This window comes from Xiphophorus couchianus, chromosome 22, assembly GCF_001444195.1.
Source record: "Xiphophorus couchianus chromosome 22, X_couchianus-1.0, whole genome shotgun sequence".
NCBI classification, from domain to species: Eukaryota; Metazoa; Chordata; class Actinopteri; order Cyprinodontiformes; family Poeciliidae; genus Xiphophorus; species Xiphophorus couchianus.
Window position 1 is genome coordinate 10,535,363 of NC_040249.1, and position 16,156 is coordinate 10,551,518.

Consider the following 16,156-nt stretch of genomic DNA (forward strand, 5'->3'; position numbering starts at 1 on the left):
CAACATGAAGACACCAAGACATTTGGTAATTGTAAGTAAGATTTTACTGTTTGTGATGTTTAAACAGAGCATTGCTTCAGTGAATCTGACATATGCCTTTGAATATGATCTCAATGCTTCTTCAAGCATGTCTCCAAACTTTAATTTTTCTAACATATTTTTCTTCATTTCATTCATTCTGTTTTATTTCATAAAAAAAAAAAAACTTGACAAAAATGTTTTATTTCTCATATATATTATAAGGATTGTTATATTTCTGTACTCTTTAATTTGTGATAGTTTTTTCTCACAACAAATAAATATGATCAAATTCAATTCCTTTAATTATGTTACTCTGATAAGAAATGATTAGTTTTAGCCTTTGTAAACATTTTACAGTTTGTACAGATAGCATGTTAAAACAAAAGCCCATAAGCAGTTTAGTGTGTTTCATCTGAATACATATTTATTAGATAAATATTAGGATGTCACATCATCTAACTACATACAGATTTGCAAGACTAAAAATCACAATGTTCTTCTGACCAGTTTAGAATATGAAATGATTGTACACAGAATGTACAAAAACCAAATAAGACAATTGCCACTTGTGCCAATCGCTTCAGATTGTACCTTTACAGCACATTTGCCAAAGTTACAAATTTGACAAAATTTTTGTTTCTACAAACTGTAAATTTTTGGATGCCACACTCGGGAGCCACCCGAGACTCAGTTATACCTCAAAAGCTTTTTTTTTTTCTTTAATAATTTCGTAGCACCTTTAAAAAGTACACAGGTAAGAGTGAAAAACACAGAGGTTTAACATTACTCAAAGCAAAACCCTCTTTTTTTCTGTTCCTGAATCCCGTGAGGAAGGTGGAATTAAGTATCTTACATTGAACAGGCGTGGTTAGAGAGGTCTGCACAGAGGCAATCAAACACAGACTGGTTTTCCCAATGCAACGTCTGACAGGAGGATGCAAGCTTTACAAATTCTAAATACACTATGCACACTCCCACTGGAGAAAAATGAATACATTTCTGTTAATGTGTCTCTATTTTGTCATTTACATTATGTACAAATATCCCTTACATCCCCAAGCCCTGCCCAAAAATCCCCCCCTAAGGAGAATCCTCCTCAGAGTTCATTTTACAATATCAGCCATCCTCTCTTTGAGATCCCTCTGTTTCATTTTCAACATCCGCCATCAGAAAATACAAATCGGATCGCAAAATTACAAGACATGATTCTGTGGGAGCTTATATGTATCATCACACACTGTGCAGGGGGTGTAAAATCTCCCAACGCGGCAGTGCATCGTCTTAAAACACAATTTGATTCTGGAAGGTGATCTGAACTGAAATTGGGAAGCTTCTTTTTGCTAAACAAATAGTTTTTTACTGCATTACAACTGCATAAACCAAATCGGACTGGTCGTGAAAAAACAAAACAAAAAAAGACACTGGACAAGAATAATTTAAAACAATAGAAAATATGATGAAAATACACAAATTCTGCTAAGTGTGGAGATAAAACGCTCGTTATCAGGTCTCGTTTTGCACATTCTCACTTTAAATAAAGAGGACACGCGTGTTACGACAGTAAAGAAAATAGATTTTTTTCAGACAAATTTGGACCGTGAAGCTGCATGAACAATCCTTTAGAAAGAAACACAAAGCTTAATTAAAGCTGATCTGATTTTACATACATATAGGATATAAAAATAAGAAAAATACCTCAGAATAGCCTGCAGGATAGTTTTAAATATTCTTTCTGCTGATGCATTGTAACAGGTTTGGGGTTAAAATACACAATACACTCAGTACAAGGCCAGTGACAGTGCATAGGGATAGATTTCTTACAATATTAGGTTGTTATCAGGGATTGTGTATGTGTGTGTGAGCATGTGCAGGCCTGGACAGACACACAGTACCATGACGTAGCCACTAATAGTTTTAGGTACAGCACTGTACAGTCACAAGGGGATATAATACACACGACAAGTTTGCTGGATCATCATGCACAATGTTTTTTTTTTTACCTAAACGTATGCTGTTTAAAGGTTAAAACATGACAAAAGGAAATCATGTACACCTACACATGTTTGTCTTCCTTTGTTTCGCCGTGTTTTCCAACACGGCGATTTAAAAAGGTCGGATCAGATTAATTACAATGAGCAGTGACTATCAAACATTAACAAGGACAACGAGACCATCAGATCATGAGATTTAAAATGAAGCCCCACAAATGAAGACATGATCGCTTGAGCACGTTTGGGCTGGACAAAGACAATAAGGAGTGTTGGCACACATGCACTTGTGATGAAAATGGTGCAAAACTTGACAAGGAAGGGCAAATTATCACGGGGGCGTGGGGTACAATAACGCCACCAACGCTCTTCTGCTTTTGAGCTGCTGCTTTTTTCTCCTACTCTCTGCCTTTTATATAAACTCATAAGCAAAGAAAAAACTGGACGTGTTCAAGTGCATCTCAATGAATCAGAAAACCATCAAAAAGTGGACCTGTTTCAGTAATGCTAAAAGGGAAACTCACCCTATAAATTCAGTACACGAACTAATGTGATTCTGAGATTTATTTCTGTTAATTTTGATAATGATGACTTACAGTTGATGAAAGGCTACACAACAGTCTCAGAAAATTCTATTATATGTTATAAATTAAAAATATGTTTATGTAATGTACGGTATGCTCTCAATACCTTGTTGGGCTTTTTGTTGCATGAATTACTGCATTTGTGAGAATGATAGTGCTGAGAAAACCCAGGTTACATCTGCATCGATGACTCTTCTCTCTCATCTTCCTGCGTAGCACAACATTTGATGAGGTGAGTTTCCTAGTAGTGGTACTATGGTCACTACACCAGGTACCGGTTCTTTTGACACTGTTGGCAGTTGCCAAGTCCTGCTTAGGAAATGTATCAAGATCTCCATAAAGCTTGTCAGCAAAGGAAGCTTGTCAGGGAAGTGTGAAGTGCTTTAAAAAAATACTGGTAGGCAGCATACTTTTTTCTTCCACTCAACTTTCCATTTAAATGCCTGGATTCTGAACTCAGTGAACAGCAAGATTCTTCAATTTTGACTTACCTCCATTGTTGACGGTGTCAAATCAGCAGCTTTCCGTATTATTGTGTAGGCCATAATATAAAATGTCTATTATTACAAAAACAAGTTTTTTCGTTTCATGTAACATTCTAGTTTTCTAAGATTCTAAATTCTGGGTTTTCATTCACCAATAGGACATGATCATCAAAATTAACACAAAACGTTTGAAATATTTTACTCAGAGTTTAATGCTTCCATGTAATGTGAGATGTTTATGCATTTCTTTATGAAATAAACGGCTTTGCTTTGGTCCGTACACAAACAAGAACAGAAATCAAGAAAGAACTTGTAGGATAATCCTAGCGTAGCTTGCTACTTTTGCGGTATTTCAGAACTACATTTAAACCTAGTTAACATTACTTTTAACAAAAGGTCTGTTTATCTTTTTCACTTTTATGCTAGTAAGTGCACTGGGTCAAACATAGGTACAAGTGATTTTGTTTTACATTCAAATGTTATTCTACAATTCACTGCAAATGAAATTGCCCTATGTTGTCAATAATAACTAGAAGCTAATAAATGGTATAAATTGAATTGAGCTAGTTTAATTCAATTAGGGAAGTTTAATAAATTAACTTTTCAATGATATCCTAATTTATTGACATGCACCTGCATATAGACAAACATGCAACGCTGCACAACATGCGCTCACTTCCTCCGCAGACACAGATATCAGTGCTCTGAGTCAGAAGAGTTACTCAGCTGTCACACACACATACTGGGAAGTCTGGGGTTGTGTGTGTAGAAGATTTGGAAGAACAAATTTAGTTTGGGTTCAAAAAGACACTTTTACAACACAATGCCTTTCCCTCTGACTCCTCTAGTGTCAAGAGGAAAATTATATATATATATAAAAAAAAAAAAAGAAAAGAAAGCTACAACACAAGGCTTCTGTCTCCTCCGTGTTGTCATGTATGATTATAGCTGCACAGTTTTCAGTTGAAAAGTCACATATATATATACTGTATATATATATGCTCATATACACATATAATGTATGTGTATATAATATATAAATATTTTTATATCAATTTAGTGCCCACCAACATGGCTACGAATGGTGGAGCCAGAGGAGGTGGAACTGGTGTGTGGAATCTTTACACAAGCCGAGTAAAAATGGGGGAGTGCAGGGATCGAGTGTTGACGTCCCGCTTCCTTCACAGCCGTGCTCCTGTGCCGCACGCCCGTCTTCAACACGGAAACAGTTCGAGCAAGTCCGCGTGCGTGAAAACAGGTAGCTGCTCCAAGTGTTCACAGGAAGAGGGCGAGGAGGGGCTAGTTGTTCTCAAAAAGGGAGAGTAGGTCGTCGTTGCTGTTGGAGGGAAGGTCGGGGGGGTCCAGGTAGGAGAGTAACTCTTCCGGGTTGGCTAGCTCTGGAAGCAGCTGAGAGGGAAAAGAGGAAAAAATAAATAAATCAGTGACGGCAAGTCGCCTTCGGTGTCTCGTTTCAGTTCAGTTGTCTTCATAAGCGATTTGTGGTAATCAAAGCAGACAGCAAAGAGAGATGAGAGCAGCTGTAGCAGACATTGTTAGCTGTTAAACAGGTAGCTTACAGCACCCAGAGCAAGGCTCACTTACATCCAGGGAGGGTTCGGGCATGTCCTGAGCTCCCTGAGCCATCTGCGTGTCTGAGGAGGGGTTAAAGCTCAGGTCGCCGTGGGGATGGCTGTTCTGGCCAGGGTGCTGCTGCTGAGGCTGCGGCTGCGGCTGTGGCTGCGGCTGGCGAGGTGGCTGTGATGATTGGGCGCTGTGATGCAGGGGCTGCCCTGACTGGCCGCTGTGATGTAAGGGCGGCCCTGATTGGCTGCCAGGGTGCGGGGACGCATGCATGCTCGGCTGCATGGAGTTATGGGACTGATCTGAATGGGACATCTGCAGGTGCGAAATGCAAACAGAAAGCCAGAGAGTGAAAAGGAAGGATAGGGTACGAGATCGGAAGACACAGAGGAGGAGGATAACGTGTTAAGGCAGGAGGAGGAGGGGAGACTAAATGAGCATGAATAATGTGGAACATGCCTTTAAGATGGAAGCATGTGCATGTGAGCATGACTGAGCACACATGCTGGCTTACAGGGACAGGCTGCACCTTGTTCAGATTACAAGACTGTGGTTTCATTTTAGCACGACATCTGCAGAGTTTCTTCTCATAAAATGTAACACAAAGATAGATTTACAGGATACAACAGCAGGATTTATAACCCTGACATTTTTTTATTTCTTATTTGGTCACGTTATAACTACAAGTTTTACTTGAATTTTACAAGAATGACTGCCACAAAATAGTGCATATTTGTGAGGTGCAAAGAAAATGAGATAAAAATTGTTCTACAATTATTTACTCAGCAAAATCTGAAAAGTGTGGCCTGCATAAGTCTACACTACACTTTATTTAAGTTCTCCAGGAAAATAATCACAAAAAAAGAGGTAAGCTTGTCACAAATCATGTGGGGGATACAGCAAAGACTATACCAAAAAACAAAAAACAACCCTACTTCAAAATATTGTTTAGCAGAACGATGGGGTGGTGCTGCTTTTCTTCAGCAGTAGCAGTGATGGCTTTCAGCTGTTCTTGCAGCTAATGTGGTTTAATAAAATGACTCAACAAGTCATAATTATGTACATAAAATCCTATTAACTCATAAGTTTTTTGTAGTAACATGGCAAAATGTCAACCTACTCTTTCAAGGCATTGCTTATTTCAGGACTCGAGTGCAACAATCTCTTTTTTCACAAGTTACAGAGATTTACTCACCGCATCGTTCATGCCGTGGCTAAGCGGCTTGTCCTGGGGGAGGAGACCACCGGGTCCATCAGGTGGATGGGACAGCTGTGGCCCGTGGATGAAATCATTCATGGGAGGACCACCTCCTCCTCCTCCAACGCCACCGCCAACGGATGGGTTCCCGTTAGGAAAGTCAAAGCTACCTTGATTGTGGTAGTTGTTGCCTACAGAAAAAAAAAGAGGGAAAAAGCTTGTTTGTAACAGAGAACACGTGCCTGAGGGCTTTGAAAAAACAGAATGTCTAACAATTGTTACTTTATTACTGCAGAGAAACAAGTATCAGAGAAGAAACAAATTAAAGTGGCTGTTCCTTCGTTTAAAACACAGGAGTCACATCTGTCATTTCAGCTGAAGACAAAATGAAAAATAAAAACAAGGTTCTGCTATATTTTTAATACTTTAACTTCATATTTTTACAGACTCAAAGTGATAAGAGTTCCTGACCCAGTTTAGATTCATTTTTTAAGGAGACATAAAAAATTCATTATGAATTTACCACTGATATGGACGGATGTGGGAGGAACAGAGGAAGGAATGTGAAGATAGATTGACAGACAGGTGACAGAGCAGATGATGGAGGGATCCATGACAGACATATACAACATGTGTAGACAATGGATGATGGAATAAAGGGTGGAAATGAAAACACTTGTTTTCTTGAATAAACTTGAATAAACCTTTGCTCCCCTGACTGCTTCTTGGTACCTGCTCCGGGGTAATCTCCGTTTCCGCTGGGATGCTGTCCAGGATGGTGGGGGTAGGAACTTGGACCCGGACCTGGCCCCTGCCCGGGTCCATGTCCTGGACCGGGCCCCAACTGAGCGATCATTTCCATCACGTTGGGCATGGTCATCTGACTTGGACTCATAGTCTTAAAGCGCTTCGCCAGCGGTCCGTCTGGATCCTCCTTGATGTGCAGCTCAGACTTGACGGGAACTGGTCTCCAGCTACATGTGGGGTCTATAGTGACCTCTTCAAAGTCTGAACTGTTGGAAGAGACAGCAGACCGTGTTAGTTTGAAACACACACATTAAATGAAGAATAATTAACCTTTCAAGAAGAGAAACTTACTTTTGGATGGCATTAAGAATACCCCACATATACTGGTCAACCTCCAGACCTTCTAATAATGCTGTTTTACTAAAGGGAGAATAAACAACAACTATTAGAGTAATTCTCAATAACTCCAAGTTTTACTTTCAGAAAAGACCAGACTTTCACCTACTTGCACACAGGACACCTCCATGTCCCTCTCTCACAGTTGAGCTGCAAGTAGGACTCCAAATCGAAGCACTGAAGAGGGCAACAAGCAGGTGTTAGAAAAACCTTCTGTCTTTATTGTTTTTATCTGCTCTCCAAGGTCAAAACAAACCTGCACGTGTTTGCAGTCGTGGCCCCGCGCGGGGAGCTGGATGCGTCGAAAGGTAATGGGACATTTTAGCGATACTTTGATGGCCGTCTGCTCCACGCCGTCCTCTCCGTTGAGAGTGGTGTTGCCCGCCGACGCCGCTACGCTGCTGAAGTTCCTCTTAACTGCAGACGAGACGTGTTTCAGAGGGAAATTTGGTTTGTGGACAGTGGCAGGTGTTTGTTGACGGCTGTTTTAGAAAATGAACATAAAGAGATCCAAGCTGCAGTAATGAGTCATACTCTTGGTGATGCAGTGTTCTGCAGGAAGGAGCCTCTTCTTCAAGAGCCCCTGGAGGACGGAGCGCACAGATGGCCTGTGGACCAGCTGCAGCACAAACAGGTGGGACTGGAGCGCAACAAGAGAGAGAGTTAGCCACCTGCTTCTTCTGTGTAGTACACCGAATGGAAGAGATGCATTTCATTGTGCTTGCTGTGAACACTCACACAACAGCAGGCGGTGACCGTGATCTGGATGGTGTTCCTCCCCGGCTGGCAGACGTGCTTCAGGTGCAGTGGCTTGTGGGAAGTTTTGTTGTCGCCTCTCTCGATGGTGAGCGGCGTGGCGTTCACGCTGACCTGGACGGAGGCCGGCCAGTTGGTGTTCATTTGTCTGTCTTCATGATGGTAGCACTTAAACTGGAGTTCAAGATCTGACCTACAAGAGGAGCAATAATATGACAGTTATGTATAGTGTATGGACGACTTGATAATGTATAAAGAATCAATTAACTTTTATTTATTTTGACATTTTGTGAGCTTACAACCATAAACCTCACTGCAGTGACAGACTGACACAAACAGGATAAACCTTTTTTTTTTTCAGAATAAAAATCAGAAAAGGCATTACAATATAGAAATACCTTTCACTGAATTTACTGACGCACATCTTTTGGGCTGTATCTCTGCAAACTAGACGCTGTAATTCTTTCCCACATTTCTTTTCAAATCAGCTCAAATTCAGTTTATATGGAGAGCATCAGATAACATATATTTTTAATTGAATTCCAGCCTTAACTTTGACTGGGCCAGTCTAACACATGAATATAGTTTGATGTGAATCGTTGTAACTCAGGTTGCATGGTTAGGGTTATTTTCTGTTAGAGGATCAACTTCTGCTCTAAAGTCACAAAATGTTCCTATTCGTGAAGAAGAACAGCATTGCACGAGGCTGCCTCCATCATGTTTTAAAGTGGGGAATGCATGTTATATTATAATATTAATATTATAACTAATATTAATCAATAATTGGTTGGATAGAATTTTGGTCATGTCAAAGGTTAAACATAAAAGTGCAACAGAGTTTTCATATCTTTTCTTTTCAGTAAAAATTGTTGAAAAACTATACAACTTTTTTCATTTGTTTGCCAGTTATGCACTACATTGTGAGCCTAGATTAAACAAAAAGTAAAATCCACAGCAATACATGAAATGTTTAGGTAACAAAATGTGAAAAGGTTAGGAAGAAACACTCATTGCATGTAGGTGAAGCGAACTAAGCTCATGACTAGTTTCTCTAAAACTCTAAAACACGGTTTAAATGTACCTCCACATGAGAGTCTGGTGGACGGAGGGTCGCAGATGGAAGACGTGGTTACTGACAGCCAGGTTGTGCTCCAGGCGGAACGGTTCCAGCACCACCCCGTCCCTAACTGGGAATGTCAGCCGCAGCTCCTCGTTTGGGTTGCCTAAAGAGGAGAAACACTCTTTAATCCTTGCACGTGAAGACTAGCAGGGAGAAATAATAAAAAAAATACTCAGAATATGTGAACCCCTTTGTTTTAGACCTGCTGCCTAACTCACCCGGAGGGGGCGGAAGTGCTGTCATATTTGGTTTCATGTCGGGTGGGAAGGGGGGCTTCACGTCCTGGTTTGGCGACAGATAAGGGGGAATACTGCTTCCTGGGGTCATGGGAGGTGTTGGGTTTCCAGGGACTGGAGAGTGCGGGTAGTTACCAGGCCTCGGGGGCTGTGAAAAACAGGAAAAGGGCAATAATAAAAGTTTATTATTGCACTTTTACTACAAGTAAACTTGCACTTTTATTATTGCAAGTTTACTACATGAAGTAAAATAATTTGTTCAGGGGACAGCTGAAATTGAATGGTCTGAAAGGAGGAAGTTAAAACACACCCCACTGCCTTGGTTATAGGAGTATCCGCCACCAGTGAAGCTAGTGTTCTGACCATTGAATGGTTCTTGCTGTGGGTGTAAATAAAAAACACTGATTGTTAAGTTTCCAGGCAGATACAAAATAGTTTGACGCTAACTGTGGCAGGAAGTGTGGAGAGTAAAGCTGGTGTGGGAAAACTGACCTTGTAGTACTGGCTCATGGGCATACCAGGGGGGTACTGTCCTTGACCCTGCTGCACTGGCATCCGCTGGCTGGGGTAGTTAGGGGAAGGCAGTGGCCTGGAGGGATTTGATGAGGAGTACTGTCCCTGCTGAGGCTGGAACTGGCTGTTTGGCCCATACTGCTGACCCCCGTAACTCCCCTGAGTATTGAAAGTCAAAGACATTCAAGTTGGAAACTACAGGTGGCGTTATTCTGAATGTGGTGCAATTGCTTGAAGGTTTCACTGACCTCCCCAGGATACGGCCTCTTCATCCCCTGCATGGGAATGCCTTGTCGTGGCCCACCAGGGTAACCTTGCTGAGGCATCCTCTGACTGGGACCTCCAAAAGGCCCCATGCCTGGTGTTCGAGCCTGGCTCATGCCTATTGGAGGGCCACTCATGTTGGGGTTGTTCATGCCTGAGCCCATGGCGGCTGGGTTCATACCTCCAGGAGGCCCTCGGGGGCCCGGCTGGTTCATGAACTGACTGTTGTAGGCTGGTGCAGGGCCCATCTGGAACGACGGGCACATCTGCCGGGTGATAAAAGGTTTCAGTGTTAAACAGACTTTATTTGGGTCACAAGCAGGCAGATGGATGGATGGATGTTCTCAGGTGGGTTCTGTACCTGTCCGTACTGGTTCATCTCTTTATTCTGAGTTTCTTGCAGAGCAGCCACTGTGGCAGTCGCTGTGGCCGTGGCTGTGGCAGCAGCTGCAGCTACAGCTGCAGCAGCAGCTGCAGCAGCAGGGGGAGTGAAGTCACCAGGGGGGCGTGTGTGGGTTGTCATTCCCATACCGCCAGGAGGGGGGTTGGGGCCTCCAGAGTAACTAAAAACAAAATAAAAAAATCAATCGTTATGCTAAAGTCTAATCAGACCTGTTTTCTGTCCCCCCTGCCACTCACTAAAGCTCCTCAGAGAAACACTGTTTTAGCAAGTAGATATAAAAGGTGTGTTAAATTAAACATATAAATCTTTCTCTTCCAATCAAACCATAACACAACTACACCCTGCTGATAATAGCCTTGGCTTTTGACCCACTGCCAAATAAATATTGGCTTGATTAAGTGTCTCACCTTCCACTGTACCCCCCAGGACCACCGGGGTAGCCAGGCCTGCCGTACATGCCCTGCTGTATGTACGACTGGCCGGATCCTCCTTTGCTCGGGAACTGCTGCTGCTGAGTGCTGAACTGAGGCGAACTGAGCCCTGCTGCGCTGGCCGACATACCCGATCCCATGTGGTTTCCCCCGGGATTCATGTGGTTGTTGCTGTTCGCCATAGGATTACACAGCACCTACCAACAGAAGTTAACTGGTTTCACAAAGATCATGCTCATAAAAAGTGAATTTATAGCTCAAGTCTGCAGAATAAAACACAAAAAACAGAGAGGCTGTTTTAATATGGATGGATACCTGACTTTGTGACGTATTAGTCACACCCCACACTGTTGTAACCACAGACAGTGAACCTGGGGGCTGGTTGGTGTTCTGTTGCCAAGGGACAGAATCATACGGAAACGATCCATCACTGGAAAACAGATTAAAAACATTATTATTGTGGTGTTTGAGGCAAGATAGCATACAAAAGAATGGAGAATACATTTTTTTAATTGACTTGATAATGAGTTTTCTTATTAGACACAGAAAAGAAACTAAATATGAGCAATTCTTACAGCTGGGGAACAAAATCCTTGGATATGAATAAGAAGTAAGCAGGAATTTAAGTAATTTTGAATTAAACAAATAAGACAGAGTCTGGTACATCGAATAAATAAACTAAAGCCTCTTGGGTAGAGACAAGTGGTCTGTGCAGAGGGGAGTGAAATGCTGTTTTTGGAAAGCAGTTTGTTTTCTCTCCGAGGTTAGTTCTTGGAATGGACGACATGTTCAATATTTCCTCATAAAAGGCACAATATTCCCCCAAAGATCCTCAGCGGAGGCAAACAGCACTCATAGCTAATTCCAGGATTTTCTCTTAGAGGAAAAGAAAAGCAAGAGCACACAATGTTCTTCAAAAATATTACTTCACATCACTGCTGGTTTGCCTCTCCACCCCAAATAAATCCCCTTTTGCTCCTTCCTCAGTGATTCTGGCTCTTGGCAGAACAACAGGATTTTTTTTTTTTCCTTTACTTCATAGTTGATAGAATGTCTTGGTGGCAACATTTTTCTCCTTTTTTGATTTTTTTTAACCATTCTTCTTTGTTCTTTTGACAGAAACGCATTCTCACACATGTAACTGACCTGTGTGTGAGGCCAGGCTTCATGCTGTTCATGCTGGGCTGCATGGGAACTTTTCCCTGTGGTTCGTTCTGCCTGTTCTTCTGATGACGCAGCAGGAGGAGACGACCCAGCTCCTCACACCACGACGACAGCAGAGCTGCATGAAAAGAACACACATATAAACACATTAGTCAACTCTGCATATTTATGTAATAAGACATCTACTCTGGTGATCATATTTAAAGTAAACTACAGGAATCGATTTTAGTTCCCTACTCTAACACTGCACAAAGCTCTATTTTTCCCATTGTTTTAATTTAGTATAATTTGGTCATTTGTGAAGGGTCCAGAGTAGAGCCACTCCTGAAACAAATCTTTGTTCCAACAGGTTCTCAACTCAGAGACTAATAAATTCAGCTAATTTTTATGCCAAGACAGGTGATCCTTCTATTGTCACAAAAGATCATTTAAACACAATAAAGCTCACTTCATATACATCTTAGCAATCTAGCTAAATAAAAATTATTCTTTAAATCTAACAAAGATGATTTATTGAAATGAATGAGAATATATGTTTTTTTTAAATATTGTATGGAAATGGTTTTTTTTTTTTACCCATTTGCAACCACAACAAAAAACTTGTTCAACTCTCTTCTTTCTGTGTTAGAATATTGTTGCATGTATTGCGTATACGCATGGTTTTAAACTAGCGGACATTAGTGGTCTATATCAAGGAGAACTGTAATGCTTCTCCTTTATGTAGAGAAGCATTGCAATTCCTCTTTCTTGTAGCTCCACAGACCCCTCTGAGCTGCAAGTTTTAGGGCAACTCGTTTTGCTGTGGCTCTTTTAAATGTGAATGAGACATTTCAAGCCCTGCCTACTTCATGTCGCAGAGCGTTCCACTCCACCCCGTTTGTTCGATAGCAGCAATACAATTATCTATCAGCAGAGAAACCTTTTATTCCCAAGTTTATTAAAGATGTCAGCAGCAGAAAACTTGACCATCCAACGTTACATGTTGGAATCAGATTCTGACCCAGAGCAGGAGAATGAAAACGACAACTCTGCAGAACCATGCATTCAAATGAATGCATCACAGTTTTGTTATTACTGTATTTACAGTGTTTTCATCCATACCAACTACCTACAATTTAGGGAAACATTTAAATAAAAACTATTCAAATGTAACACGAAAGCATAAGATATCTACACAGCACTCCTACATACTCAGAGTACACAAAAGAGAGACACTTCATGTTTCTCATGCCTCTCTGTAAAATGAAAAAAACAAGCAACTGTTTCAATTGGCCTTTTATTAGTAAGTAATTTTATTGCATTTTAGGTTGTTTGGATTCTAATATTTCTATAAACTTATATAATTGCAGTGTTTCTGTTTTTTCCCTCCTTCTTTTATCTTTCATGATGATAATTATTTTTATGAAACTGCTTCAGTTTACGTTTATGCTCTTAATTGGAAGGAATTCTCTCAGCAGCTGCTTCCTGGCTAAATAAAGGCGGTATTGTGTTTCTATTTTAAAATAAACTCACAGAAGCCCGGTTGTGAGCTGGCCTACTGTGTCAATGCTGCACTAAAATGCACGCTTGCTTCCAAGGCCTCCAGAGGGCAGCCTAATGCAGCACAACTGACTCGGATTACTTGCCGCTTTTATATTTTTTCTATCCCATCATATCTACCTGCAGTGTGAAATCAATCTGCAGTACAAAAGGGACCTCCTGGCTCTCTTTCTAGCGAGAGGCAGTAATGTGGTGCGAGAGACGAAGAGAGAGACAGAGCGACTGGGGTTACAGATAAGATCAATGTAGGAAGTAAGAAAAAGTGATATCTCCACTGTCCTTCACTTCCTGGGTTCAGCACTGCCACTGTACGCCAAGAAGCATCTTCTCAGATCTCCCAGGTGTAATCAGACTGCCTCAGCAAGAAAGCAAGACATTTCTTCTTTAGGCATTCGTGCTGATTTAACTTTTTAAAAATGATCTTTTTAATCTATCTTTGTGGCCCATTTAAATTTCATTTTTATCTCCTCAGACAAAGTGCTGTGAAATAAAACAAAATTTGTTCACTCTTTAACCTTTTGCCTGTAATATATAGCATGCTAACAAAATATTTATACTTTTTTCCGAAAGATAAATGGTTTGTTGGACAACTGCTTACTCTCAATGTAAAAATAGAAAGAATAAAGGGCAAAGAAGAGGAGCAGCAGTGATTTCTTCAGTAGGGTGGAGAGAGCCAAGCCTCCTTGTTAAAGTGGAATTATTCCACCCTGCCATTAAACAAAGCTTATCTCCACACTAAATCACCACCTCCACACAGTGTGACTGTCTCTTTAACTAGCAACCCACCATTCGGAAACCAAACTCTGAGAATGAGTGGCAAAATCACTTTAAAATACAGATGGAGAGAACTGAAAAGTGTTAGCCAAATCAGAATAGAAGCAAATTGCAGAATCTTTCTGCAGTCAATCACAGGAATGTTGGGTCTGGACATTGTGAAATATCCTCACAAGTTTATTCATTTGACCTTTATCTAATCTCACAGTCCTTTGTTTGTGACAAACCCCCTTGAAAACACCATCAAAGTCTGGGACTACATCGTCACCTCTTTACAGTTTGTCTCTTTTATTTACTAAACAACGTTAAATACCAACAGTATGAAGTGGTCTTTCTGAAATCTTCCTCATTAAAAAGTTTGTTAATGTCATCGGCAGAAAAGACAAAGCACCTGATGCCAAGAGCGGAGACAATCGGCCAACAAAAACGGGAATGAAAAAGCCAAGGTCCCTGTCTAATTACGCCTCTCTTTCATCTTTTCACTTATTCCGACTTCATTTACACTGAAGTCTTTACAGTTTAATTGCATACTTTATAATGAAGACGCTAACAGCAGCCTGATGAAGATGAGTCAAGGTTAACAGCTCACTGGCTTTCTGTTAAAGCCTTTTCCCCCACAACCACACTTATATAGAGCTTTACTGGAGAAATCAACATACTCCAGAGTTTTTTTTTTAAATGACATGAATGGAAAAAAACAAAAACAATTTATTCTTTTAACCCAAATGGTGGATTTAGACATTGAGCAATTTCCACCAATCAATGAAAAAAACCTTAAAACCTGACGTCTACAGCTGGTAACAGCCCTGCAGAGCATGGCTGCAACTTGAAAATGTTTCAACACTCCACAGCTATGGACAAAAACACAATGCTGCTGCACTGTGAAACACAAAGCTTATTAGAAACATGCTACATTGGTCCCAGAGGGCTTATCCTCCTGAACTGAAGGGATGTTTGTTGCTGCTGCGCATTGAAGCGCTCAACAACTCTAACATGAGTGTTTCAGTCTATAGCAGCCTCTACAGGGAAGTTAGGTGGCAGTTACACAACTGTGGTGAATTGTAAAATATGTAAATGGGACCATGGCTCCACTGTGGATCACAGTGTATTTCCTTGATTACCTCACCCATTCTACGACAGAATATCAAGGTATCTTTGGTAAAAAAATAAAACATTATAGGCAACTAAAATATGTGGTAAGATCAAAATGTTTATTTTAAAGTCGAGCACATCTGTTCTTCCAAAAAAAAAGCAAGTTAATACCCTCTTCAAAAGAAAAAAAGAAAAGAAAAACCCTTGTTTTTAAACTTTGTTAAGAACCGCTAAGGCACTAATCTATATAAAAACGGATGAATACTAAAAACATATCCCTACTTGTGAATATTTTGGGCTTTATTCTCTAGACTGTTAATCTAATATCTGGTAAACTCCGAACTTAGTAATAAAAATATTAGTAGGACAACAAAATGTTTACGAGATCTGCCCAAAACTAATCTTTTAAATTTTTATCTACTGTTTTGTGTGGAAAAATGTCTCTGCAGTTCATCTAAAGTTCTGATTCACCGCACACCAATGTGTTCTCATCAGCTTATTTAACAGCAATAATAATATACCAAATTTTCAGAGCGATTTTTAGGACAATGAAAGACGCTTCTTTAACAGAGCGACTCTGTAACAAGTGCTCTGTCCAGCAGTGACATCAGGACTTAAGCCGGAGCTCCCAGGAAGCTCCCTTTCTTAGAAGCTGAGGAGTTTTAATTGAGTAATGCCCGGTAATGACACATGGGACATATGGGTCCTCCACACTCAAGCTGTATTTAACGTTGTGCAGCTGACTGATAGATTGCGGGAGCTCTGGCAAGTTCTCACCTCAACTCGACCGCTCCTCCTGGGAGCAGCCGGGAGAGACGCAGAAAGCGAGCCAGGCCCATTAACTAATGACAGAGTGGTAGTACA

The 16,156-nt window shown here is 40.8% G+C and overlaps 1 protein-coding gene across 7 annotated transcripts in view; it reads right to left on the reverse strand.

Annotated features, from left to right (window-relative positions):
• Positions 1-418: 418 nt before the first annotated feature.
• Positions 419-16,156, reverse strand: part of zmiz1a (zinc finger, MIZ-type containing 1a) — a 123,372-nt gene continuing 107,634 nt past the window's right edge. For 6 of the 7 annotated variants that reach the window (XM_028006543.1, XM_028006542.1, XM_028006545.1 and 3 more), the window contains 18 exons: positions 11,870-12,005; positions 11,039-11,153; positions 10,700-10,920; positions 10,251-10,452; positions 9,874-10,155; positions 9,605-9,784; positions 9,423-9,491; positions 9,095-9,260; positions 8,838-8,979; positions 7,739-7,949; positions 7,535-7,640; positions 7,257-7,417; positions 7,110-7,177; positions 6,956-7,024; positions 6,590-6,870; positions 5,855-6,048; positions 4,681-4,974; positions 419-4,485 (listed from right to left, as the gene is read on the reverse strand). In XM_028006543.1, coding sequence (XP_027862344.1) covers positions 4,378-4,485; positions 4,681-4,974; positions 5,855-6,048; positions 6,590-6,870; positions 6,956-7,024; positions 7,110-7,177; positions 7,257-7,417; positions 7,535-7,640; positions 7,739-7,949; positions 8,838-8,979; positions 9,095-9,260; positions 9,423-9,491; positions 9,605-9,784; positions 9,874-10,155; positions 10,251-10,452; positions 10,700-10,920; positions 11,039-11,153; positions 11,870-12,005 — 3,005 coding nt within the window. In that variant the 3' untranslated portion in view covers positions 419-4,377. The remainder of the gene's footprint in view (positions 4,486-4,680; positions 4,975-5,854; positions 6,049-6,589; positions 6,871-6,955; positions 7,025-7,109; positions 7,178-7,256; positions 7,418-7,534; positions 7,641-7,738; positions 7,950-8,837; positions 8,980-9,094; positions 9,261-9,422; positions 9,492-9,604; positions 9,785-9,873; positions 10,156-10,250; positions 10,453-10,699; positions 10,921-11,038; positions 11,154-11,869; positions 12,006-16,156) is intronic. The other variant, XM_028006546.1, reaches the window with a different exon arrangement.